Source organism: Orcinus orca, chromosome 5 (assembly GCF_937001465.1).
Source record: "Orcinus orca chromosome 5, mOrcOrc1.1, whole genome shotgun sequence".
NCBI classification, from domain to species: Eukaryota; Metazoa; Chordata; class Mammalia; order Artiodactyla; family Delphinidae; genus Orcinus; species Orcinus orca.
The window spans coordinates 145,089,822-145,117,005 of NC_064563.1; the positions used below are offsets into that span (position 1 = coordinate 145,089,822).

The following is a 27,184-nucleotide window of genomic DNA, read 5'->3' on the forward strand; positions in this document are numbered from 1 at the left end:
GGTCTCGGGGTCTGAATCTGGGAGAAGTGGGAGGTACAAGTGATTCCCACCCCACTCCCCACCCCCCACCCCCCGCCCGCTGCCTCAGACCCAGCCCCTCCCCCCCAGCCTCAGACCCACCCCACCACGCAGCAGCTGCTCCAACATCCCGGCCCTACAAAGTAACGCAGATTGGCTCGCGGTGGCCACACAGATCTCCAGAGCCTCAACACGTTTGGAAAAAGAATGTATAATTTATTTGTACAATTTTTCACACTTGAATTTTACAATTTAAAAAAGATACAAAACAGAAGACAAACAGTGATCACATAAATTAAGAGAAGCACTAAAGAAGGAACGCCTTCTCACCATGACAATGCTTTTTAAAATCCACCTCGGGGAGCAGGCGCGTCCGGATGGTCCCTGCGGTTGCTGCAGGCCAAGCATCCTGCGAGCGGATTGTACAGCCTTCCGTTCCAAGGTTAAGTCCTAGCACAGAATCACTCAATTTGTTCTTGGAAACACCAGCGTGTCTGAGAGGGTGCAGAACCTCACGGCCCTGCGTTTATGCTTCACACTTGGCAACTGAAACGTGACCTTCCCTCCAGGGAAACGTTAGGGGCTGGAAGGGGTCACAGGGAGTCCAACACACACCTCTCTCTTCTTTGTCACAAGCACAGGTGCTGTGCTTTAGCGTGTCACTTACAGAGCATTCAATTCGGAGCCAGCAACTCAAGTCCGCTGCTGTTCACACAGGCAAAGACAACAGTAGTTTCAGAGTCAGGGGTAGAACTACTTAGAGGATCACGGCCCAGATTCCATGAGCACTGAGGTAGTAACATGTAGAAAGTTTACAGGAAACAGTGTATCTTTAATCAGCATCCCTGATTGCCCTGGGTCACCTCAATTTCCACGTGATTAGCAGACCTTAAGAGGGTCAGTAGACACCCCACTCGGGGTGGGACCACAGTAGGGGGTGGGGCGTAGCACAGTCTCCAAGGAGAGGGACAGGGAGAAGACATGGAGTAAGGCTGGGGCCCCCTGCCCCAGCAGTGCTCAGCACTGAACATATCTGCTCCGTCTACACCCTCACCACCGCCCAAGAAGGAAAAAAGGTTTCAGTGCCCTGACAAGTGGCTATCAAGTCATCACCCATGAAGGGCTGGTCCCTTTATTTCCAGCCACCTTCCAGGGCTGCTAAAAAGGCACTAAAAAATGATCAGCAAAAATCCCTCGTGGGGAGACAGGCCCTGGGGCTGCCCCAAGTGGCCCGCACTGGTGATGGCCCCAGAGGGTGGCCCCTGCAGTTTCTACCTGGCTTCCTCCCTTCCCATCTCAAGCCGTCCAGCAGCTGAGAAGTCACCAGCGCCCTGTGTGTCCAAGAGGGGCCCCTGGAACGGGGCTTGGAAGGGAGGTCCCCGTGGGACAGACCCCAGCCCTCTGCCTGCACTGGCCCTGCAAGCCCACACCCAGCTGGGCCTCCCCTGTCGGACGAGGGGCGCGGGAGTGTACGTCCGGGGTGGGGGAGGCCGTGTGGCCTGCAGAGAACTGTGGAGCGTGCCAAAGACAGACAGGTTCACTATTTAATAAAAACGAAAGGGCCTGGGAATCATTTCTAAAAATACATCATGCACAGGGATTAAAACTCAGCCCCTTCAGGCTTCCCTGGTGGCGCAGTGGTTGAGAGTCCGCCTGCCGATGCAGGGGACACGGGTTCGTGCCCCGGTCCGGGAGGATCCCACATGCCGCGGAGCGGCTGGGCCCGTGAGCCATGGCCGCTGAGCCTGCGCGTCCGGAGCCTGTGCTCCACAACGGGAGAGGCCACAGCAGTGAGAGGCCCGCGTACCGCAAAAAAAAAAAAAAAAAAAAAAAAAAAAAATCATCCCCTTCATTTTCTTGTGGAATGGTGTCAAGGACCCAGGCTGTATGGATTAGCTGTTTGCCTGTTCAAAAAGGAAAAAGAAACGATGTTATTTTCTTGAGACAAACAAAGGTAGAAAATTATTTTTTCCCCTAAATGAACGTGAGGCCCTTATACACCAATGAGTAAGCTTAATAAGACAAAGGGATATTGTTTTTCTACAGCATGAAGGTCAAGGGGTTAGGCTGACAGTGGAGGACAGCATGTGCAAAGGCCCTGAGGCATAAGGGGGAACGGGGTGTGTAGGGATCCAATCATTCAGCACAGCTGGGACACAGGCCTCTGTGGGCAAACCGAGTGTGACCTTAGCCACTGAAAGACGTCAAGTGTCTAATTGTCCGGCTTTCTACCCACTTTCTCTGCTGCCACCCAGCCCTCTCACTCCCCGCTCTGGCCGTGCTGAGCCACCGGCGGTACCTTAACACACCTCGCCCGTTTGCTCTCTCATCCTGGAGGGACAGTCTCCCCTTGGCCTGGCTCACCTCCCTCAAGGTGTCCGGGCTGCCTTCTCCTCCCAGCCCCACCGCAGCCCCCGCAGCTTCCCTCTACCACATAGCCCCCGGCGGGTCAGAGGGAGTCATCTATTTCCAGCACTCGGCCCTTTCTGGGGCGGGGACTAGATGGGCCCCGTGGCCACTTGAAGGTGTTAGGTCCTACGGTTTCAATCTGGGGAGATGCAGGCTGGACCTCATTGGGCAATGCCCTCTGGTTCTGCACCTGGGTACCTTTGGAGACTTGAGAGGGGACAGAATAGAACTTTTTCTTCCACCAGGAGCCAACCCCTAGAAGAAGCCGAAATCTGTGGGCTCTGCCGGTCCCGAGGCCCGTGAGATGGACCCAGGATCCAGACAGAGCACAAGGACTGGGCTCCGTTATGCACCGCAGGCCAGGCCGGGAGCCCCTGGGATCTTTCCCCACCTTACCACCTCTCCTTGTACCAGAGAACCCCAGCTGCTCCCCGGCCCCAGGGCGTACTCGATAGCCCAGAAAAGGACAGGGCAGAGGCACGGCTGGCTGACCTGCCTCTCCCTGCTCTCTGCCCATCCACCAGAAGTTTGACTCAATGACGTCTGGGTGGGTAAACAGAACCACCTGAGCCAGAACCGAGCGTGGTCAGAGCACAAGGAAGCCCATCACAGTCAGCTCTGGACCCTACAAAGCTGAGCCCCAGACGTTTTCACCCGAACACCAGTGGTGGGCCCTGGACAGTGGGGGAGGGGATGCCACCTGGCACGGGGACCACACCTCCTAGGCTGTGACACAGCGAAGCCAGAGAACCCAATGAGGAGGACGGGAAAGTTACCCTCATTTGTCGATAAATCCAGTCTGTAAACACGGTCACGTTTCCGTACACTCCCGGTCGGTAAGCCTTAGCGCAGCCAGACCCCCAGCTCGTGTCCCCAATCAGCCACCAGACGCTGCTCTTCAGAGTGACCAGAGGGCCTCCGCTGTCACCCTGGGGGACACAGCAGGTTACAGAGCAGAAGTGAAACCCCAGGCCGTACATCACAGAGGGCAGGGGGTAATGGGAGGGTCTGCAGGTCTCCTCCAACGAGGTGACAGTCATATAGTCCCCCAAAGAGACTGCACCAGCGACGAATTGGCATCTGCATCAGTTAATAGTTGACAAATAAATGGCTGTCCATATTTTTAAATAGTCAAAAGACTTATTTCTGTGACACTTCGACCACACAGCGCCTTCCGGAGGAAGCAGCGGCGTGCATTGTTGGGGGTACCAGGGCTTTCGCACCGTCCATGGCCGTCACTTCCCACGGCCGCCCCCAGGCCCCAGGTCGGGGAGGAGGCGCTCCTCACGGGCCCCCTGGGAGCCGGCCAAGGCCCAGAGGCCGAACGCAAGCTGGTCATCACCTGGCAGGAGTCGACGGTTCCCTGCAGGTACCCCGCGCAGATCATGGCCGGCGTGATGAGGTCACTGTACACCTGCTTGCTGTCGCACCGCCAGGGCTCGATGAGCCGCACCATCGCCGCGTTCAGCCTATCCGAGGTTTTCCCTGCAACAGAGGATGGCCTGGCTTTCCCAGGAAGCCTGGACTCCCTCCCGGGGGGCGTGGACAGACGGCCACGCCCTTCCTCCCATACTGGCTCCTGGGACACCGGGGTATCTTCCAGCTGTTGGGGTCTGTGTGTAAAGCGGCTCCAGATTGGGTTTGGGAGCAGACTGCCTGCTCTGGGGCTGGGGAGCTCCGCCTGTGTCCTAGAATCATCCTCTCCCATCGCCTGTGTCCTAGAATCATCCTCTCCCATCGCCTGTGTCCTAGAATCATCCTCTCCCATCACCTGCGTCCTAGAATCATCCTCTCCCATCACCCAGCCACTTGGTTCCCTGGGATTAGCTTTCCTCCTTCATTGCTCCCTCTTCTCTGGACCGTTCCCAGGGCGACCGGAGGAGCCCTGTGTTTCCACCTCAAACACCCGACCGTCCTCAACACCACACGACCCTTCACTCTCTGACCATCTGCCCTCAGCTGCCAGCAGGTGGAAACTTCCTAGACGCTCGCTGGGACTCGTACTCTATGTCTCCCAGTTGCTACCTGGATGTCTTCTGGGCTCCACGGGCGTACCGTGCTGAAGCAGTGCCTCTCCTAGAGGGCTCCTCCACCCAAAGCCATGCCGCACCCCGCCCCCGTCCTCCGGACTCGGGAAATGGTCCCACCACCCACCGGGGGGCTTGCGTCACAGCTGGAAGCCGCCTTCCTGTGACCCTTCACTCTTTCTCTGCTGACACTCCATCCATCAGCAGATCTGAAGGCTCTGTCCCAAACGTGCTCCCACCCCCACCCCACCCCCACCCCCGGTCTGAGCCGCCTTCTTCTCTCGGAGGACACAGCACTGGTCCCCTCACCGTGCTGTTCCGTCTGCCCTCACCCCCAACCCTTCCGTGACTCCCTACACAGCTCTCAGATCAAGTCACTCCAGTATCCTCGTTATAGCCTACAAGGCCCTATGCGACCTGGTCCCAGCCTGCCCCCTCACCCCGGCTCATCGTGCCCTGGCCACACTGGCCCTTCTGTTCGTAAGACACTCTAGTCATGCAGATCTTAGCTCAAATGTCGCCTTCCCTGACCACCGCTCGCTGTCGCAAACCTCCGCTGTTTGAAAGCACCTAGTTCAGTTATTCCTTTCCTGTCTGAGCACATCCTGCCCCCAGACATCCACAGGAGAATGTGAAGCTCCTGCGGGTAGAGATTTCTGTCTCATTTTGTTCACTGCTGCATTCCCAGCTCTTGGTCGGTGCTCCACAAACTGTGGCTGACTTTCCCTTTTGTCTTGGATGCTGGGAAACCTTGCTCACACCTGGAAGGCTCAATCCAGGAGCTTTCTTTAGACCAGATGCCAGGACACCCAGGGCCATCGACATCTCCCCTACCCCTCCCAACCACCCCGCCCTTGAGCTATTCACCGTGCTTTAAAAGATCCTTGGAGGTGTGCCCTAAACACTTTTGGAAGGATGTAAACAATATATAAATGTACGACTAAGCCCATCCAGTGCTCCCTAAGAATGCAACAGCAAGGATCCCTTCATTTGAAAAACGTTATCTGAGATGAAAGCAAATTATAACTGAAGGCAGCTGGGCCAGCCTGCGTCAGGAGGGTCTAGTGCCTCTTCCCACTCTGTGGTGTCAGGGCAGGAGGACAAAGCCTCTGGCGCCTGCAGCTGGCATTGCCGGTCACACAAGCCCATCCTCACCGAGTCCGTTATCACTCAGCCATCAAAGGCAGGCAGACTTCCGGGCGGCCTGTTAGCGACCATGGGGTACAAACATGGGGGCCGTGTGCCCCTCACACGGTGGCCTCCACCCTTCAAAAACCAGTTTCCACACATTGTTCCATTTGGTCTTAATAAGGGCATGGGATAGGTAGGGCAGCTAGGATTTTCCCATCTAGCGCGTGGGGAAACAGGCAAAAAGACTGGGCGAACTGCCCAAAGTCGTCAAATCACTTAGTGGTAGAACCAGGATCAAAACCTAGACCTCCCGCTTCAGAACCCAGTGATCTGCTCCTGAGACCCGCAGGTCCCCTGCTGGGAGCCTCACCTTTCTCGTAGGTGGACCCCCACCCGGAAATCCAGCAGGCCTGTGTCGGTTCCAGCATCATGCCCGGGTTGGGCAGACACACTGGTTTCACTCTGTCTGTTCCAAGAAGGGAAAACAGCGTGAGCGGGTCTGGTCTAACTGAAGGCCTCCGGCGACGGTGTCCACCTGGATCTTCCCTGGGCCTGGGACCACCAGCCTCCTGCCCAGGGAGACTTCTGGGTTCCAGTGTGTCCTGGCATGCCCTTTCCTGCCCCTGCCAGGACCCTCCTTCTAACAGGCAAGACGCCCCCCTCTGAAAGTTACGGTTTCGGAGGATTGAAGATCGACAGTCCTGTGACGCAAAGAGTTGACACTGGACGTGGTAGGGCTGCATCGGACTCAATTGATAAGGATGGAGGTAAGTGATTAGCAATTTATAATTAAACTCACAACAGGTGCAATTGCAAACCAGCACCGAGTGAAGTCTGACCCACCAGATGCTGACTAGGAAACAACTTTTCTAGACGTTCACGTGTGCTGATTAAGTCGTCACCGTGCCGAGGAGGAAAAGTGCCGCAGTGAACGCATCCCTCAGTGGGGTGACTCGGCCTCTGCTGAGCCCTCTTCTAGCAGCCAACCCCTCCCCTGGCTCCACACGCTACAACTCAGTGCAACTTCCTTCCTTCTGGACATCACAGCACATTTTATTTCCAGTCAACTTCTCCTTAAGATGCGGTCAAAACCGTTCACGTACCCCGGGCTGCAGGAACGCCGCTACGCACCATTAAAAGTCAGAGGCGTCTGCAGCTTCATAAGAGCGATGTCGTTGTTCTTGGTCTTGGAATCGTAATTCGGGTGGGAAATCACTTTTGCTACTCGGTATCCGTTTCCATAGAACATGAAAGATTGTCTCAAAATTCCTGCAAAGGCCGTCCAAATCTTGGGATTGTTAAGAGGTCTGGAAGACAGACGTGAACACCGCTCAGCGTGTCAGAACCACAAACACGAAACGCTCATTTGACGGCCTTCAAAAGTCATCCGCCCGAGCCAAGGTCTCCAAGGTGACGTGATTTGTCAAAAGCCGCCGGACAAGGCTGGCCAGGTGGTCTCAGGCCCCTCCCCCTCTGCACCTCACACAGCCCCCACTCCCCTCCTTTACCTCGTCAGTGAATCCTATTCCTTCCGTGCTTCCCCGCCAGCCGGCAAACCCTCGCGATTCCAAGAACGCTTATTCTTGTGCCTAAGTGCCTTCCTGAGGTTTGAAACCCCATTTCCGGCGTGGCTGGGTCTAACTGACTTTTACATGCTAGAGCACTTCCTGGCACACAGTAGGTGCTTAATAAGTGTGTACTGATGAACAGCCTCTGAGTCTAATAGCCATCCCGGCATTACCTTTATCTGGGTATTTCCCTTCTAAGAAAATCCTACAGCCCATGGAATACGGTGGATGGAAGGAAGGGAACGCTCTTGGGTAATAAACACTGCTTTCTTCAACCATACAACAACCCGTGGAGCAGCACACCTGTCTTACAGGTGCAGATGCTACAGTCAGCCACCTCGAGGGAACTGTCTGAAGCCACTGAGCCAGAGAACGGCCAGGCCAGGCCCGGCCTCACTCTAAAGAAAAATAACTCTGATGAGCGAGGCTTTTTCAAAATAGCCATGTGACCAAAACACACAAAAAAACCCTCCACGTTTAAGAAAAAAGGAGGGGGAATAGTATCTTCTACAAAAGCTAACACTGTAAGTGATGGCTACCCTTGCCCCTCTCCACCCACCTGTATGGGCAATGCTGCGGCCCAGGGTGTTTAATGGACCACAGAGGACCTTCCTGCATGGCAGTGTGAGGTCTGAGTGTCTTTGAGTGCACCCTCTCTGGGGATGAGCACCTAGGGGAAACCAGGCCTCCCAAGAGGGCAGGGGCCTCAGGAAAGGTGGGACAGAGCTGAGAAGACTGTGGGCTAGAAGGAGTTCTTTCTTTCTTTTTTTTTTTTTTTTAATAAATTTATTTATTTTATTTTTGGCTGAGTTGGGTTTTGTTGCTGTGCACGGGCTTTCTCTAGTTGTGGCTCACGGGCTCTAGAGCACAGGCTCAGTAGTTGTGGCGCACGGGCTTAGTTGCTCCGCGGCATGTGGGATCTTCCGGACCAGGGCTCGAACCCGTGACCCCTGCATTGGCAGGTGGATTCTTAGCCACTGCGCCACCAGGGAAGCCCCTAGAAGGAGTTCTGATCACAGCATCACCCCAGCCCCACACTGCATCCCTGCGCCAGACCCCAGGAGTAATGGACGCCCGCTGAAGGGATGGGCTTGGCCACGCGCTGCACAAGTCATTTGACCCTCCCAGCGAGGCAACGACCTGGGCGCCCTTAGAATCCCCGCGTGTCCGCAAGGAAACCGGAACTCGAAGGACTCGGAGACTTCACTCCAGGCCGCAGGGCCCAGAGCCTCCGCCTCCCAACCCGGGACCCGCCCCCGCGGGACTTACTCCTCCACGCAGTGGGCGGCGGTCACGATCCACTCGGGGGTGATGATGGAGCCTCCGCAGACGTGGGTGCCTTGCACGTGCAGGCTGACCTGCCAGGGCCAGTCCCCCGGGGCAGCGCTCGACCCGCCCACGATCCGGCTCTGGCGTCTCGTCTTCCCGGAGACCCCGCACTCTGAGGGCGACAAGCACAGCGCGTCCGGCCGGTGAGCGAAGCAGGGCCGCCCGCTCCCAGCCGCCTGACGCCCGTCACACCCGGTGCCCAGACGGCCCCCAGCCCGAGGGTCCTGTCTGGCCGGAGGGTGACTGTTGTCTGTTCTTGTTCCTGTTTGTTTGGGGTCCGACTTTCCGAGAATGTGTCCTGGTCTCTTTGCATTGGGGGGTGGGGTGAGAGGAGGTGCTTCCCCCCCTCCCCCCAGGAAGCACCACTTCTGCTGGCACTGGGTGCCCCTGTTCCTTAGCACTTGTGCGATTCCATCGGCGTCTCCCGTACACCAGGTGGGGGGCCTGGATAACAAAGGCCCTGGCACCCCCTCGAATGCTCAGAGGCGCCAAGATTCCCGAACAGAGCTAAGGAGGCTTTTCTCACGTGTGCTGCTCTCAAGCTGCCAGGAGGTGGATGGCGGCGCGTGCGCGGGAAGGCAGGGCAGGCACCTGCTTTCTCTGGACCTAAAGAAGCTTGAGCCAGCCTGGGTGGGAAGGTACCAGCGGGACCGCTGGGGCATGCGTCCACCTAGAGGCATCTGCTAGCTTCAGCTGTTCAAACTGAAAAGCCAGGCTTCAGGCCTGAGACCCGTATGGGAGCAGGATGGGGCTGTCCCAGAGAAGGGAGCGCAGGGACAGTGTCCTCCATACCAGTAGAGGGTTTGGAAACTATAAATAATCCAAACACAGGGGCGGGGACACGCACGGGCGTCCAGCTCCAGCGCGCGGATGCCCTAGAGTGTGGCCCCGGCAGTTTCTTGAGCTCTCCCGTCCTCATGGGACAGCTGCTTCTTGGACTTGAGGCTGAAGGCGTCTCAAGTGCATCAGAATTCAAGAAAGGAGCCCCTTGGGCAGAGTGCTGGGCATGTCCTGACCTGTTACCCCACCTCATCTCTCCACATCCCCCAGAGACACAGGGAGATACACTTCTATAAGTACCAAATGTTTCTTATTTTAGAAACACAAAAAGGAAAACCAAGAATCACTTACCTATACAGCGTAAAGAAACCACTGTTTTTGAAGAACAGACATCACTACAAAAGAAGAGGGGAAAATTCTGGTCACTCTAACAAACGAGACACTTGATTCTCAAAATGCTTAGAAATAAATATTTTCTTCTACTGTTCTCACTCTCTGCCTCCCCAGACATAGAAGAGTCCACAGTTGAGGACTTGAATAAGGAAAGTAAATCTATATACATAGGGGACGGTAGTAAAGAGCAGACACTGAGTCAAAGTGCAGGGTTCAAATCCAAGCTGTGTGACCTTGGACAAGCTTCCTAACCTCTCTGTGCCTCAATTTCCCCATCTGCAGAATGGGCTAATATAGTACCAACTCATAGGGTGGTTGTGAAGATAAGCACACATCATATCAGCTGTTATTATTTTTCCTTGGGATTTAAAACGATCCTTTAATTTTGTAAGGAAGACGTTCGGAAACTTCCAGATTCCTATAACTGCTTTACATTTACCCACAGGAAACTCTACAGTCAATCATTTGCCTGGGAACAGAAGAAAAGTTACTCCTTTGGGGGGCAGACATTCCAGGTTACCTATGAAAAAGAAACAACCAATGCGTTCCACTGTGTACGGAATTTTCCCCCAATATGCTGAGGAGAAGAGAAACAGCCCTGACACCCACATGTTCGAACCTGGCCACGTTCTGTTGAACGTAAACAGCTCGCAGGGCATCCACATGGGGCCAGACCACTGTTACATGATGGATCAGGACGCGGGCACGCCCACTACACGATCCCATGAGCCTGGTCCAAGCCACACAGTGACCAACAGGCCCCTATGCTGGCTGACGCAGGCAGGCCCACTGCACGATCCCATGAGCCTGGTCCAAGCCACACAGTGACCAACAGGCCCCTATGCTGGCTGACACGAGTAGCGGCACTTCCCAGCCAATCCCAGCCATAGCCTGGCTTCATGCCTGCCACCCACCTTCTAAAAAAAAAAAAAAACCATTAAGGTACCAACTACAGAATCACCCTCACTCCCGGACAGCATCCAATGCAGGGCAAAGCCCTGCTTCCTGGAACCTTCCCCAAAAGGACTCAACACAAGCCCACACCCTGTAATAAGTCCCTTCTCACCCGCTTCCGTGGAGACAGCCACAGTTCCAGGACAAGGCATGTCCCGGCGGTCTCTGGCTGGGGGGCATTGGATGCCGAGAGAAGACATGTTCCCATTAAGAGAAGATGCTGTCTAAGGATCATAAGGGCATTCTCCTCTGCACACTGTGCAGCCACCGGCATCAGGGCGCAAAGCGGCCACTCAGACAAACCCTGCGAGGACTCAGGTATCAAAGAGCAACTTCTGAAAGCAAAGAGGAAAGCAGTTCTCCCACCTCACACCATGCATGCCGGGGGCACCACATCCCAGGCAATGACCTTCTCTTCTTTCCTCCAAACCCTGCAGCCACCTTGTGAGTTACCGAGAGGTGGCAGCCTTTCCTCCCCTGCTCAGCCCTGATTCCATGTAACCAAAGACGATGAAGAGACAGTCGGGGGCATTTACAAAGAGCCCAGGCAGCTGTGTTTAGTTCCTCGGGAGGGCAAACCACGGCCTGCTGTTTTGATGGGCACACCTGGCCGTGTGCACCCCTTCTCCTGGGCTCACCCTCTCACATTCCTGGGGACAGCCAGACCAGGGGCCCCAGGCAGAAGTCAGCCCCCCGAGCCACCAGGAACGCAAACCTGCTCCCAGCCTCCCACTCACACGGAAGGAGGGGAAGCGTGACCCGTCCATCCTCCCGTCAAGGCAGCATCTGGCACCTGGCCAGCAGGGATGTGCCGGCCTGCCTGGCCACCTGGGGATGGGAGATAGGGACCTGGGAGCTGAGGAGGACTTACGCAAGAAGGACACTGTGTATCTTTCACATTAAGGGACATTCGGATAGTAATAATGATCCTAGGAAGACCGCAACCATTTTCAACATATGCAACACAAAATGAGTAGCTCAAGTCCAGCCCTCTCCCCCACCCTCCAAAACAGTTAAACCATCAACCATGGGACCAACTCAGGCTCATTTCCACCCACCAGACGCACTGCGACCCGCCCAGCGCTGCAGGTATCCCTCCAGATACAGGAAACATTGGTGCCCTGGACCAGCCGCTCGCTCCCAGGCCCACCCCTTGCACAGCATCCTCTGACACGACTGCTTGGGCTGGGGGACCAACCACCCCCACTGCCTGGGGCTGAGGGGCTTCTTGGGAAGCAGGATTTCCAGTGTGAAACCGGCAGAGTCCTGAGCAAACCAGGATGAGTCGATCACCCCAGTGGGGACCCTGAGACATTCCTTTGGACTCCTAGACACACACCCTGACACACAGTAAGGTACACGTCTAATGTCCGGAGAGAGAAAAAAATCAGGAAAGAGGAATTTCAATTGTGCAATGTTACCCAATACCATGGAGGGCAGAGGGCAGAGGGCAGAGGGCACAAACAAGATGGCAAATAGACCTTAGCCACTTCCCTGGAATAAACCCAGAGCTGCTCAGAGGGACGGGTCCTACGTAAAGTCCAATCTCCTCCCCATGAGAAACTCAGACAAACCCGCAGGTGCAGCAGAGAAATCAAACTCTGGACAGTGATTCTCCCTGACGCCTCCTACTCATTCCCATTACACAATTCTTGAAAGGAAAGAGGAAATCACCGTGGCCGACAGGCACATGGAAAGATGCTCAACATCGCTAATTATTAGAGAAATGCAAATCAAAACGACAATGAGGTACCACCTCACACCAGTCAGAATGGCCATCATCAAAAAGTCTACAAATAAGGGCTTCCCTGGTGGCGCAGTGGTTGAGAGTCCGCCTGCTGATGCAGGGGACACGGGTGCGTGCCCCGCTCCAGGAAGATCCCACGTGCCGCGGAGCGGCTGGGCCTGTGAGCCGTGGCCGCTGAGCCTGCGTGTCCAGAGCCTATGCTCCGCAACGGGAGAGGCCACAGCAGTGAGAGGCCCGCATACCGCAAAAAAACAAAGTCTATAAATAACAAATGCTGGAGAGGGTGTGGAGAAAAGGGAACCCTCCTACACTGTTGGTGGGAATGTAAATTGGTGCAGCCACTATGGAGAACGGTATGGAGGTTCCTTAAGAAACTAAAAATAGAGCTACCGTATGATCCAGCAATCTCACTCCTGGACATATTTCTGGACAAAACTACAATTCAATAACATACATGCCCCCAATGTTCATAGCAGCACTATTTACAATAGTCAAGACATGGAAACAACTTAAATGTCCATTGACAGAGGAATGGATGAAGAAGATGTGGTCCATACATACAAGGGAATAGTACTCAGCCCTAATAAAGAATGAAATAATGCCACTTACAGTAACACGGATGGACCTAGAGATTATCGTACTAAGCAAAGTAAATCAGAAAGAGAAAGACAAATACCATATATCACTTATATGTGGAATCTAAAATATGACACAAATGACCTTATCTAAGAAACAAACTCACAGACATAGAGAATAGACCTGCTGCCAAGCGGGGAGGGAGGTGGGGGAAGGATGGATTGGGAGTTTGGGATTAGCAGATGCAAACTAGTATATATAGGATGGATAGGCAATAAGGACCTACTGTATAGCACAGGGAACTATATTCAATATCCTGTAATAAACCATAATGGGAAAAGAATATGAAAAAGAATGTATATATAACTGCATCACTTTGCCATACAGTAGAAATTAACATAACATTGTAAATCAACTATACTTCAATGAAATACATTTTTAAAAAGAAATCACCAAATTAAATACCTGTGGTAGAGTTTTTTATAGAGATCGATATTGTTGGCACTGACATTCAGCTTCATGAAGCTTGTGGCCCCGCTGTCATCCACTATTCCTTGGCTAGAAAAAAAACTATTCCTGAAAAAGACAGAAAATCTTATGTAAAATAATGGGTTTTGTTGTGAGCATTCGTAAATCCTATGTTATAGCTACATCAGAATATGACATTCTGGTTACGAGGAACAGCATAGCATTTGGGAAAACAAAAACACAACTTCCAGTCAAGTGACGCTGCATTATAACCATCTTTCCATCCGATAAGCCTGAAGTGTCAGGGAAATGTCCTCCATCAGTCGTGTTTCTAATCTAATCTGGATTAGGATAAAGAAGCAGTAAGAATAAGGGTGTGTGAGTACATATAATGTAACAAAATTACACATGTTAAAATGCTCCCAGTGATAAAATACAGACCCTGAACCGTGATGGGACCTCACCTACGTCATTCACAGTGACATACGCTGCAATTGGGGGCTGGCATTTTGAAGTATTTCACTAGCTAAGATGCCAGCTTTCTTATCAAGTGGTAATTCACTTTGAAAACTGGCATAAAGGCAACACACTAGAATTGCACAGAATTTACACGGTGACACCCCCAAGGAAGAGACGGTGGCAATGATATCGCACAGCCTTTCCCTGGGAGGCCAGACGGCTGCCACGCGTTGACAAGGATGGTCTGGCGTGTCCCTGGCTGGAATCCTGAGGAGGGGGCACTCCCACCCCCCTCTCCCACCTCCTCTGGTGGCTGCATGAGGAATGAATTCTCTAACGGATAAATCTGTTGATCAGCTCTCTTCTGTTCAAAGGCCTCCAGCGCCTTCTGCGCTCACGCAGTGAAGGTTATGCAGATCTGTTCCCTCCAGACCTTCCCTGCAGCCCTCCCCTCTCGCTACCACCCAGGAGGTGAGTGGAGTCAAGGCTTCGACCCTGCCTGGGGGCTCCTTAGGAAATGAGTCACCCAAGGCCCTCGGCCAGCACCCTGGACCCTGGTGACCGCAGAACTGGACAGCCTCGAGGAACCAGGAGCTGATGGAGGCCCCAGAGGCAGGGCTGGGGATGCCATGGAGGGGGATGGGGCAGTGTGGTGCCCACGGTCCCCTGCTGGCTTTAGAAAGGAGACAAAGGCTCGCGGTGCCCCTGTGTTGGCGCTTCCAGGGAGGGACAGAGAGAAGCACTGATCTTATGTCTCTGCGCCTGTCACCATCATCACGGAGGCCACGGGGCTCGGAACTCACGGGTAGCCCATGTCCTGGCACGCTGCTCTCCCGTAGTTGTCACTCCAGTCATCCTGGCACACGGGGTGCCAGGACTTCCTCTGAGCTGAGTACACCTGAAGGATGAAGTTGGGTCCGTAGAGGCGAACTGCAGGAAGGGAGATTCTGGTGAGTCTCAAACCATCGTCCTGTCTGCCACATGAGCCCCACCTTCCCTGGGACCCAGAGGCCCTGGGACCCAGAGGCAGGGCTGGGCTCCCTCTTCCCAAGGCACTAGCTACACATGAGAGGTGCCGAGAATCCAGTCTTTCCCCGCAAAATATGCCCTTCACCCACAAGAACTGAAAACAGGTATTCAGACAAAAGGGAACACTGTACACAAATGTTCGTGAAAGCATTATCCACAAGAGCCGAAAGGTGGAAACAACCCAAATGTCCACCTACCGATGAATGCACAAAATGTGGTCCATCCACATAGTGCAGTATTATTTGTTCATGAAAGGGGATGAAACACTGACACAATACACAACATTCTGCTGAGTGAAAGAGGCCAGACACAAAGGCTCACACACTGTATGATCCCATTTCTGTGAAACGTCTAGAGAAGGACATCTATAGAGACTGAAAGTAGATTAGTGGTTGCTCAGGGCCTGGCATCTGGGGCTCATTCTGCTGTGGAATGACCAGCCTTGGTCTGATCATTTCCTACTGCTTCTGTGATGAGTGATTCCACACACCATGTGAGTGGATAAGCCAACTGGAGGACATCTAGACAATGCATTACGATTCAACACTAGAAAGAACTGAGCTCTCAGGCCATGAAGAGACGTGGAGGAACCTTAAATGCACATCATTCAGTGAAAGAAGCATCTGAAAGGGTTCCAGTTCTAAGATACTTGGGGAAAGGCAAAACCATGGAGACGGTAGGCAGATCAGTGGTTACTCGGGGCTGGGGAGTAAGGGATGAACAAGTAGGGCACAGAGGATTTTTAGGGCAGTGAAACTACTCTGTATGACACTGTCATGGTGGACACATGTTAGACATCTGTCCAAACCTACTGTCCAGATGTATACATTGTACATTTATCTGCAATACCGAGTAAACCTTAATGTAAACTAAGGACTTTAGTCAATAACAATGTATCAATATCGACTTATCACTTACAATGCAGGTACCACCCCAATGCAAGATGTTACAAACAGGGGCGACTGTATGTGAGGGCGGGGGGGGGGATGGGAACTCTGTTCTTTCTGTACACGTGAAACTGCTCAGGATTCCATGCAAAGGAACGCTGCGAGTGCAGCAGAGGGAAAGGGGAGGCTCACGTCCTAGCAGAAAAGTGACTTCCAGGATGTGTCATCAAGTCCTGTGGAGTCAGCTGGATGGCAACCATAGGGAAATGGGCACATTAACAATGCAAACACACATTTACATTTTCGTGCAAAAAACTCTGTGCAAGGAGAAACAAGATACTCTTATTCGTTGCCCCAAGGAAAAAACAAGATTGGCTGATGGACAGGCTCGTGTGTGTGTGTGTGTGTGTGTGTGTCTGTGTGTGTGTGTGTGTGTGTGTGTGTTAGAAAAACTACCCTGTTCTTTCCTCTTCCTCACATCCTTGTTTCACGTGTGTCTTCTTTACTGCTCACACAGAACATGTCACTCCTGACATGGCTGGTCACCAAATGTGTAGGGGGTTTTCTCCACACCAAGCAATTCTCCACGACACCAGCTGGGCGTCCTACAATTTAATTCTAACACTCTTTACCCGGAGATAGTGTGAGCTCCCACAGGTTGAGGGCTCAGTCCCACAAGACTGCCCTCCTCCCCCTTCCCCCGCCCCCCCACTTCAGATGCCAGCCCCAAGTCCAGGTTGTCACCTGTGCTTCTGAACGACCAGCTAGAACTCAGAGGTTCCCACGACCCCCTCCTCAGCTTCGATTAATTTGCTAGAGCAGCTCACAGAACTCAGGAAAACCATTTACTTACTGTTTACCAGTTCATGATAAAGGATGGGATAAAGGACACAGATGCACATCCAGAGGAAGAGAAGCACAGGGCAAGGGGTGTGGGGAGGGGCGGGAGATTCCGTGCCCTCTGGGCACACCGGTCTCCCCAGATCTTCATGGGGTCACCAACCCGGAAGCTCCCCAACCCTGTACTTTTGGGATTTTATGGAGGCTGCATCACGTAGGCATGTTCGATCATTAACTCCATGTTCAGCCTCTCCCCCTCTCTAGACAGTGGGGTGCGGAGCTACAGTCTAAGCTTCTAACCATGACCAGCCCCCATCCAGGTGCCACTCAGGAGCCCGCCAAGAGTCGCGTTCTTAGGACAAAAGACACTCCTATCACCCAGGAAATGACAAGGGTTTTAGGAGCTCCGTGTCAGGAACTGGGGTCAAGGATGAAATACTAGAACCAAAGATGCACCAGGTGGTCTTTTCACTTCGGAATCACTAGAGTTTCAGGAGCCCTGTGCCGGGAACTGGGGGCAGAGACCAGTACATACACTCTGTTATCTCACAGTGTGTGAGTATATACTATGTGTGAGTATGTGAGTGTGTGTGTGTGTGTGTGTGTGTGTGTGTGTGTGTTATGTGTGAGTGTGCATGAGCGTAAGTGAAATGGGGGAGATGAGATTTTTCACTGCATACCCTTAGGGACTTCCTGAATTATGATCTATTTGAGTACACTAACTCTTAAAGTATTTAAGTAAATACAACTTCAGTATTAAGAAGAGAGAGAGAAAGTCTCTCCAGGTAACATGAGTTTGTCTTGCTAGAGTTTATCAACACATGCACGTGCACAGGTAGGGAAACATCAAATGTCATCCCGCCTGAGAGCTTAACCACGTCTTCTCAACCTCAAAAACTCCCTGCTTTACTTAAGAAAATGGTGACAAATATATTATCACCAAAATAAAGGCAAGTCACTATGTCAACAGTTTACAGAGTGAGTGAGTCACTGCCCAGTGCAAACCCTCTCCGGGAAGGAGCTGCAGGAGGTCGGAACTTAGAGGCCAAGGCACCAGCGTGGATGCAGGTCCATGCAGATGGTGCAGAGACTGAGCTCTGGCCTAACCCCCAACGCTGAGGATTCCACGGCCAAGTCCGCACTGCATCTCACACAGGTGCCCTGACCTGGAAATGGGATGTACGGGAGATCCATCCTCCCCCAGGATGGCTGCAGAAGGAAGACAGCGGTGGGGTAGAGCCCGGCCTTTGTCTGGCATCACCTGCATTCAGAGTTAACACAGCTCCCAGAGGACGCAGCAGGCTTTAGGCTCTGGGTATGGCCCTCAGTGGGTATTAGCACAGCCTCGTCCTCAACGCCAGGGTCATCATTTTCCCTGGCATGACCACTTTACCACCCATGAAATAATTCATTGAAAATAATAAAAGCAGAAAAGGTGCCCACCCCGTGACAACATAGATCACTTGAAAGGCAGCTTGTTTAGAAAACACAGAGCCCACTCCCAACTTTAGGTCTTAAACAGTTTGCCTGTTTTAGTGACGTCGTGGCAGCTGGGGCAGGCACGTTGGCCTGGCCCTGGGCTGTGGTCTCCCTTCCCCCATGCTGCGCGATGCTGGTGGAGGGCTGGCGCTCGCCCACTCTGAGCCTGTCCCGTCATCTGAAAACTGGGCTTAGACGCAAGGCTCAGCCTTCGGGAAGGGATTCAGTTGTGGAACGCTCGGCGTTCAGGACACGGGCCTGACACCGTCACGCTTGCCCTGCTGTGGCCTCTGTGGTGGGGCAGAGCGGTCCCCCCTCCGAGGCAGCCGGCACGGCCCCGCCACTCACCGCACCGGCTCTCGTCCTCGCCGCTGGGGCAGTGCAGGATGCCGTCGCACCAGTGAGAGGGGCTGACGCAGGTCCCCGAGGAGCTGCATTCCATCCCCAAGCACTCGTCCTCCACTGGCAGAGAAATGGAAGGGAGATGTCCGTCGGGCTGAGAAACCGAGAAAACCTCCCAGCACCCAGGTGACAAGAGGGAGTGAGCTTTCCCTCCTTTACTGTTAAAGGAGGGGATGAGTCCTTGCCGACGACGTACGTCACAGGGAGCGGCCGCAGGGATCCTGACCCCCTCGGGTCTGTCCCTTTGCTCAGGGGAGGACCCCTCGCCTCGGATCTGGACAGCACCCGCCCTCTCTGCCACACAGGTGAGTCCTGTGATCCACAAACCCTGCCCCGGGCTGATGGAGGAGACGTGGCTGTGGGTACAGGAGGGGCCTGTGGCAGCCACCGCTGTACACTGAGACACAGGGACCAGGTGTGGCCCCGAGGTGCTGCACTCACTGTGCTCACGAGTGCCAGGCGCCACCTAGTACCTGAAGCACGGGGTAAACTCAGCGTGCTTCTCCCACGTGTATGAATATCACACACAAAGGGCACGGGACCTGGACAACCCACGGATTGGGAGGAAGCATGCAAACGAGATTGGCCGCTTCCGAGAAAGGTTATTCATGCATTGCGTAACCAAACAGGAGGAAAGAGATGAGAAATTTCCCGAGGGGCTGTGGGTGAGCCCCCAGCCCAGAGAGTAGGGCCACTAAAGGGCCGGCACACCACGACTTGGCCCCGTCCTGCACTTACTGAGCTTCCACAGCAGCATGGCGGCCAGGACTGCTCCAGCCAGAAGGGCGCCCAGGGAGAAGGTGACACACAGGACTTTCTTAGTCCCTGGAAGAAAAGGGTCGAGTGAACAACTTAGTCGCCAAGTTTCTTAGAAGTTAGACTCTCAGATATATATGGTATATCCTATCAAGGAATAATAATTTCTTATACATTTAAAAATGTGAGTTTTCTCTTTATGAACGTATCCTGGGAGGTCTTACTTCTTCCACAGCACTGAACTTTAGGCTTTTTTTGAGAACCGAAGCAGGAAGCCGTGATATGAAGCAACATACATTAAAATTAAGCTCTTCCACAAGTATGGCCTGAAGGTAGTCAAATAAATGATGCATTAAAAAATGGCTGAAAAAAGGAAACATACCTTGTTCCGGTGATTATAAAGCATAAGCAAAATAATAATAATTCTCCTCAGACTATCATCTCTGTGTCAGTGGTACCCAAGGCAGCGGGGAAAAAGCCTCTTCCTCAAGGTGGTTTGGGGAGGGATGGGACAGAGTCACACTGACTCATTTAAACAGTCACTGGCCACATGTGGCTATCTGCGCTTCAATTAATTACTGTTAAATGATATTAAATCGTTCGGTAAATTCAACTACTCAGTAATCCCATGTGACCAGTGGCTACTGCGCTGGACTGTGAAGAGGCAGGACATTCCGTCACTGCAGGAAGTGCTACTGGGCAGCGCTGGCATCGCTCCCGGGTCTGGGGGCAGGAACTCTGGGCTCACGTTCCAGCTAAGAATACAAGTCTTTGGAGAAGGTCACCAGCGCTCTCTAGTCAAAACAAACCAACATGCCATTGTCGGTCAGAGTGTAAGCCGAACGTCATGCCAAGGTTCAGAGGAAGGCCCCCACCACCGCCACCCTCAGCAGGTCCTGTGCAGAGAGCAGCTCCTGGCCCAGTGATCCCTTTGGATAGGCGGAGAGGCAGAGGGAAGTGTCCGGGCGAAGGCGCTCACACAGGCACTCCAACCGCTTAGTTCATACAGGAGGACACCCAGGCTGCAGAGGTGCAGTGCGGGGGGGGCCTTGCACCCCACCTGTGCACATTCTTGCTTCGAGAAATCCACCAGACCAAGACGTTCAGCTTCTGGGGTTGAGAGACCAGAGCTGACCCATCTGATCGGGGCTCAACGCCTCGCCTCTCATTTCATTACCATGTTCTGCCAATCCCACAGTCTGTGCTCAAACCGGCTTAGAAATCACCGGGGAGCCTGTTACCCAGAGATTCTGACTCAGCTCGGGGAGAGGAGGCGTGAGTCTGCAGCGCCACAGGCTCACGGGTGAGGTCACAGCCGCCGGCCTGAGGAGCTCCATGTACCGCCAGCCCCATTATCAGGACTTGGCACTGTGCCTGCATCTTACCGATAGCAGGGCAGGGTCCCCAAGGAAGCTCAGGGGAAATTCCAAGTGGCCAATTTGACCCATTAGTCAAGGATGATGTCTTCCTTTAGGAGACTTCCCTATGTGTTATCTTATCCAAGATAAAATAGCGTGCCTGGTGAGTTGAGGGCTATTAAACTAGGTATTTGAACCTCTCGTTGAGAAGGTGGCAACCTGCCCAGCCCTCACTAGGAGCTTGGACAGTGGGAGCCCCGGATCTCACCTCTGGGGGACAGGCATTTCGGAATCATTGTCTGGTCGATCGGACATGACTGGGTGCTGGTTTGCAACTGTACGGATTGTGAGTGAAATTATAACTGACTAATCATTTACCTTCATTGTTGTCAATTGTTGGTGCAAAAGCCCTATCGTGTCCAGTGTCAACTATTAGTAGCACAGGATTGTTGACCTTCAGTCCTCCAAAACCCAAACATTCACATGTGTATGCCTTGTGGTTCAATGTGAAACACCTACAACTCTTGATAAAACAAATAGAGCCATTAAGATAAAAATGTCCCTTGTATTCCTGCTGGGGTTCTCTTGAGTTTGTGCTGTTTAAGTAACTTGCAAAATACTGTCAAGGCTCTGCCAGGCTACATGCTGCATGATTCCAACTCTACATTCTGAAAAGGCAAAACTGTGGAGACAGTTAGATCAGTGTTTGCCAAGTGTCGGGGAAGAGAGGGAAGGATGAGCTAAGAGCATGACAGGCTAAGACTAGGGGTCCTCAGCCTGGGTACCACGGACACCTTGGCTGGGTCATTCTTGGTGGGGGAGTGGTCACCCTACGCACTGGAGGATGTTTAGCAGCGTCACTGGCACCTACCCAGGAGATGCCAGTGGCACCCCCAACCCAGTTATAACAACCAAAACTGTCTCCAGACATTGCCAGATGTCCCTGGGGGTCGAAATCACCCCGAGTAGCAGCCACTGGCCTCATTCTACCAACCACCACCAGAAAGACATCAGTGCAGAGACAAGTGTTACCTTGATCCAAGACAAATGAATGGAGGGAAAGAGAACCACACAGGAAAGGGGCAGGGGCAGAAAACACAGGAATGGAAGAGAGTAGCGGTGCGGAGAACGAAGGATGGACGAACCACCTATGAAGCGCGAAGGAGGCAGAGGCAAGGACCGAGGCAGAAATCCAAGGGCGATGGCACTTGTGAAGAGCTGGAGTGGTCTGCGGAGGGGCGTCTTCAAAGGGTACGGGTCTTATTCACTATTCCTTACTGTCATTATTTATGGCATGGTGGTGGCACGTGGAAATTCACTCTGTCACTAATCTTTAACTGTGCAAGTGGTGTACGTAGGTAGGCGTATCTCACGAATTAAAATTAAAACATTATCAGTGAAAATGTTCCTTGGTCCAGCCACTGTACTGGCTCTGTGCTCATACTAGTAATGGCAGTACTTGTCCTGCCTGGGCAGTTCTCACCACATCAACTAGCCTGCATTAAAAGCCTGGGGAGGGGTGCGACGGGAAGGGGTCTGGAGGGAGAAGAGATAAAATGCAATGCAAAGAAAGGAGATGAATGAGAGGATAAGAAAGATATGGGATTAAGGGGATGGGCAGAGGACACACCACCTTCAGTCCCTCAACCCTCCTCCATGGCCCAGTCAGGTCTGGCTACAAGACCCTTCAAGGCAAGAGAAATGTTGCAGATGTTTCTGTACAACAATTCCACCGGCCACTTCATTCACCAAACACAAAATACACAAGCTACTCTTCGAGCACCTTGAACGTGACTTGCAGTGCCCAGGGAATGGTACACAGAGAAAGGTTAAATCGTTTCTCCCTGCATTGGGGGTTTACCATCGACTCAAGATGATTCAGCAACAAAACACGCAGACAAGAAGCAGTTCAGAGAAGCCCAGCTAGAAAGACCACCCTGGGTGGTACAGGCCAAGCCATTACCAGAGCATTAGTGGGAGATGAAGGTCTTAGCAGCCGGGAGGCCCCCAGAGGCCCACAGGAGGCGAGACCCAGGCCCACAGCTTTGACACAGAGTGGGGGAGGGGAGAGGTATGCAGAGCCAGACCAGCCCGGCAGACAGAGGAGAGCTGGCACCAGAGCCGGTGGGGCAGACGGGCCACCGGAGAAGGCAGACCCAAAACTCAGGCTCCATTAGAGGAAATAAATGCAAAAAGGGTCCTACTTGAGGTGCATGCTGGCCCCGCCGGGGGTTTGGGCTGCATGAGGATGACGGGTGTCGAGGTGTGCGTCTGAACCCTCGGGGCGTACTGGGGCACCGCGGGCGGGTAGTACTGAGCCGGGTACCCCGCGTAGGCACGGTGCGCCATGGGCGGCTGCGGCGGGTAGAGGCTTTCGGGTTGGAATCCATGGTTCTCATAGTAAGGCCCGACACCTGGTGGTGACCCCTGAATGATTAAAAAGAAGATGAATGACACAGCATTGTAAAGCAGCTATACCCCACTAAACATTTTTTTAAAAAATTAAAAAAGAAGGTGAATGATACAAAACCCTAATTATCCTAAAATTAAATATACACCCCATCACACTCAGACAAGACACTGGGACAGCGCTGCAGATTCTTTTTTTTTTAACATCTTTATTGGAGTATAATTGCTTTACAATGGTGTTAGTTTCTGCTTTATAACAGAGTGAATCAGCTATACGTATATATATGTCCCCATATCCCCTCCCTCTTGCCTCTCCCCCCCACCCTCCCTATCCCACCCCTCTAGGTGGTCACAAAGCACCGAGATGGTCTCCCCGTGCCATGCGGCTGCTTCCCACTATCTATCTTACGCTTGGTAGTGTATATATGTCCATGCCACTCTCACTTCGTCCCAGCTTACCCTTCCCCCTCCCCATGGCCTCAAGTCCACTCTCTATGTCTGCGTCTTTATTCCTGTCCTGCCCCTAGGTTCTTCAGAACCTTTTTTTTTCTTAGATTCCATATATATGTGTTAGCAGACGGTATTTATTTTTCTCTTTCTAACTTACTTCACTCTGTATGACAGACTCTAGGTCCATCCACCTGACTACAGATAACTCAATTTCATTTCTTTTTATGGCTGAGTAATATTCCACTGTATATATGTGCCACATCTTCTTTGTCCATTCATCTGTCGATGGACACTTAGGTTGCTTCCATGACCTGCTTATTGTAAATAGAGCTGCAATGAACATTGTGGTACATGACTCTTGGAATTATGGTTTTCTCAGGGTATTGCCCAGTAGTGGGATTGCTGGGTCAGTGCTGCAGATTCCTTTAGGGCATCTTTAATTATGCCAATAACTGAACTCACATAGAATGAAAACTCACCAGCGTTTCCAATTAATTGGCAATAGTTTTTGGGTTTGTTTGTTTACTATTCATCTTTTGAAATAAAGAAAAAAAAACAAATGGCTGACATTGAGACTGAGTAAAAAAATGTGTAGAAGTCTGGGAATGAGACAATACCCTATCCCCTGAGAGTGGGCTACAAAGTTATGGACTAGCAATGGCAGAATTATAATGAGAATAATAAGAGCTGACATTCGAGAACTCACCTGCTTCGGGCATCTGTATTCGTGCCCCCCTTGAAGCGTGACCATAACCCCCTAAGCTGGTACAGCTGTGACGGATAGACCCATTTTGCAGACAGGAACGTGAGTGACAGAGATTAAGAAATCTACCTAAAAGATTTACAACTGGGGGGGGGCCAGCAGATCTGCTCCCACAAGCACCTTTCTAGCGCACATGTGTTTATGTTGAGAGTGTGCGGAGTTCAGCGGCTCCGTCCCTGTCAGTGGAATTTCTGGGACACAGTGTGTACACACACAAACGTGGAAGGGGGGGCCCAGCTACTCCATTTCCCTCTCAGTTCCATCCTTTGGCTGGTTTCCATCTTCTTAGAATGCCCTCCCCTCCCCCTCTGCCTACTTAAAATGGCCCTCTCCAGGCGCTGCCCCCCCACTGGACACTCCGGACCCCAGCAGCCTGCCGCCTTGTCCTGCGTCAGCCCCCCTGAACCGCCCACTGGCTGGGCCACTCTGGGAGCCACACTTGCCCTCTTATCTGAGTGTCCACATGCAACACTCCTGCCCACTCAGTAATTTGTCCCCTTGCTCCTTGTTGACTGAGAGTTCAGAGAGGACCAGTATTCTGAGCAGAGGCGACTAGATGCTGAGAATTTTAAACAGGGCCTCCAGGGCAGCGTGATTAGAAAGCAATGGGCCGAATGCGAGTTGAATAACTCACCAACGCGCTCCTTCCAAAGTCCAAAGATTACACTCGAAACCAGAGCAGTAACAGAAAGGGATATGAAATGTAGTCTCTCATCTAAATGGGGGAACGAGAGGCCAAAAAGCGGCACAGGAGTTTGGCCTCTATCTGAAGCACGTAAGAACGTGCTGTCCTTCCCAGGAAAGGTGGGAGCGGTTCGGCCCAGTGAATTCCTGTGCTGTGGATTTAAAATTTAAAAAGGCTCTAGTATAAATAAATACATAATACTAAATAAATGGGCAGGGGAAGCAAACGTCTGTTTTCCAGATGGAAGAGAGAGAAGAATTTTGTCATTAACCAGTAGAATAACTACTAAATACACTTATTCCCAGGTATAAGACCATGAGTGAGATGTGATGGGGAATAAAGATAGTGCATTTGTCTCCAAAGTGTGTGTGTTGGGCGGGGAGAGGGTCTCAGGGAGAGGGGCAGCCAGCCCAGTGTCCCACACAGCCATAGCCTGTCCCAGGCTACCAGGAAGCAAGGCGACTCTGTGCTCTGCTGGCTGGCGGTATCCCAAGCGCGCTTTTCTCCCCAGGACTCACTCCCTCTCACCACTGTCCTGCCTCTATCTGTCCCCACACCCTCACCCCTGTCCCCTTGCCCCACCCCAACCTGAGCAGGAAGAGAAGAGGCCCAGGGGAGAATCACACATCCACAGCCCCTCCGAGAGCTCTGAGACTTCCCGCTGTGCAGCTGTCACATGGCTCCCCCCGCCCAGCCCCTGCTCACCCCTCACCCCAAGAACGCCTTCACAGCATCCGGGGAGCAAAGGCAGTCCTGCAAGCAGCTTTTAAAATGCTGACTCACACACATAGCTGGAAATAACAGAAGGAACCGGGAACAGAGGAAAGGCCAGGAAGGTAATGATTAACCACTTACTGAGTTTAAAGCCATCCTGATTTTATCAGCTGCATCAGGTAAAGGGAGGTATTTGGAACGTCCAAGCTGACCTAGAAGAAACAACGACAAGACTGTGCTATTTCCGTACCGGTGAGTTTGCACACGATGAATCGAGAATGCAGTAGAAGGATCACCTCTCGCCAGAGCCATGGCGGTTCTGCCCGCTCACCTTTGCCTTCAGCTCACCACCTCCTCCTGCAGCTGCTCATCCTGAAGAAGACGGGGACCCACTTGCTTGTTAAGTTCAGGGCCTGCGGCACTCACCCAGCTCCCACCCGGAAGCCCAGACTTCCCCGACGTCACCTCCACCAAAAGGAGAATCCAGGAAGAGAGAAACGTGCACAGGGACTTATAGACCGTTGAGTCGGGTGGCGGTGAAGGAAGGCAAAAATCCGGGTCAACTCCTGGCAGTGCCACACCCTGAGGTGTCCTTGGGCGACTGACCTCTCTGAATCTCGGACAGAAGCGGACGCAGCCATCGTGCTGGATTGCTCACGTGAGGATTTAACGCGAGGGCACAGGCAGACAGCTCATGTGCCCAGGCCACGGCAGGGGTGATAAGACTCTGCAGAGCACCCACTGGGACAATGGAGCAACCAGCGACCCCAGCGTGGAGCAGGTGGTCTAGAGCTTAGACCCACATGGAGGCCACACCGGACTTTTCAAATAATCCATACGGAACCGCCCCAACCTTAATAAACAAATACATTTAGAAATTCCATAAGCACATCCATTCTGGGCTTCCCTGGTGGCGCAGTGGTTGAGAGTCCGCCTGCCAATGCAGGGGACACGGGTTCGTGCCCCGGTCCGGGAAGATCCCACATGCCACGGAGCGGCTGGGCCTGTGAGCCATGGCCGCTGAGCCTGCGCGTCCGGAGCCTGTGCTCCGCAACGGGAGAGGCCACAGCAGTGAGAGGCCCGCGTACCGCAAAAAAAAACAAAAAAACAAACAAAAAACACACCCATACCTGCCTGCTACTCCACTCACTATCCCAAATCCAGAAAAGAAAGAAGTCTAGAACTAACAATTTGGGTGGTTTCTAAGGATATCGGTCATGAAAAGAAAGCCCTGGGTCACCTTGTTTTCTGACATTTGTGAACAGTAGTTATCTAGAAAGACCATCAACATAAAACATTTTATAGTAAAGGCTTATCTGACGTCACTCTTCCCATCATAAGCAGATAATGGCCTTTGTCCACCACCCCTGGCTGCCCTGAATTGACCAAACAATACTCCAAGAAACGGCCTTCACAGTCACGCCTCCACAGGACCCCATCCACAGTGAGAAAGCTCTGGGTTTCAGAGCTGGCCAGATCAGGTCTGATCATTTTTCATCTGTAGAGTGCCCGGCACACAGCAGATGCAGACAGCACGATGACTAGACTCTGGA

General features: G+C 52.7%; 1 protein-coding gene across 2 annotated transcripts; it reads right to left on the reverse strand.

The window, feature by feature from the left end:
- Window positions 1–1,013: 1,013 nt before the first annotated feature.
- TMPRSS2 (transmembrane serine protease 2) lies at window positions 1,014–26,511 on the reverse strand. 2 transcript variants are annotated; one of them, XM_033418343.2, is made up of 13 exons: window positions 25,773–26,511; window positions 22,815–23,037; window positions 19,235–19,321; window positions 18,443–18,556; window positions 14,663–14,789; window positions 13,398–13,508; window positions 9,614–9,657; window positions 8,423–8,594; window positions 6,717–6,892; window positions 5,956–6,051; window positions 3,770–3,912; window positions 3,204–3,356; window positions 1,014–1,922 (listed from the first exon to the last, which is right to left on the reverse strand). In XM_033418343.2, the coding sequence occupies exons 1-13, from the start codon at window positions 25,941–25,943 to the stop codon at window positions 1,911–1,913; spliced, it is 1,629 nt and encodes a 542-aa protein (XP_033274234.2). In that variant the 5' UTR covers window positions 25,944–26,511; the 3' UTR covers window positions 1,014–1,910. The 2 variants fall into 2 exon arrangements, with proteins under 2 accessions (XP_033274234.2, XP_033274235.2); XM_033418344.2 differs by lacking the exon at window positions 1,014–1,922 and having other exon boundaries at window positions 2,931–3,356.
- Between the last annotated feature and the right edge of the window lie 673 nt (window positions 26,512–27,184).

What these genes read in the sequence shown, in the direction of transcription:
- TMPRSS2 (XM_033418344.2), bottom strand. Translation starts at nt 25,943, where the DNA reads ATGGCTCTGGCGAGAGGTGATCCTTCTACTGCATTCTCGATTCATCGT. An exon ending in TCAGGATGGCTTTAAACTCA is followed by an intron (nt 23,038 to 25,772) that starts GTAAGTGGTTAA and finishes TTAATCATTCAG; the next exon opens with GGGTCACCACCAGGTGTCGG. An exon ending in GGGGTCCACCTACGAGAAAG is followed by an intron (nt 3,913 to 5,955) that starts GTGAGGCTCCCA and finishes CCTCTGTTGCAG; the next exon opens with GGAAAACCTCGGATAGGCTG.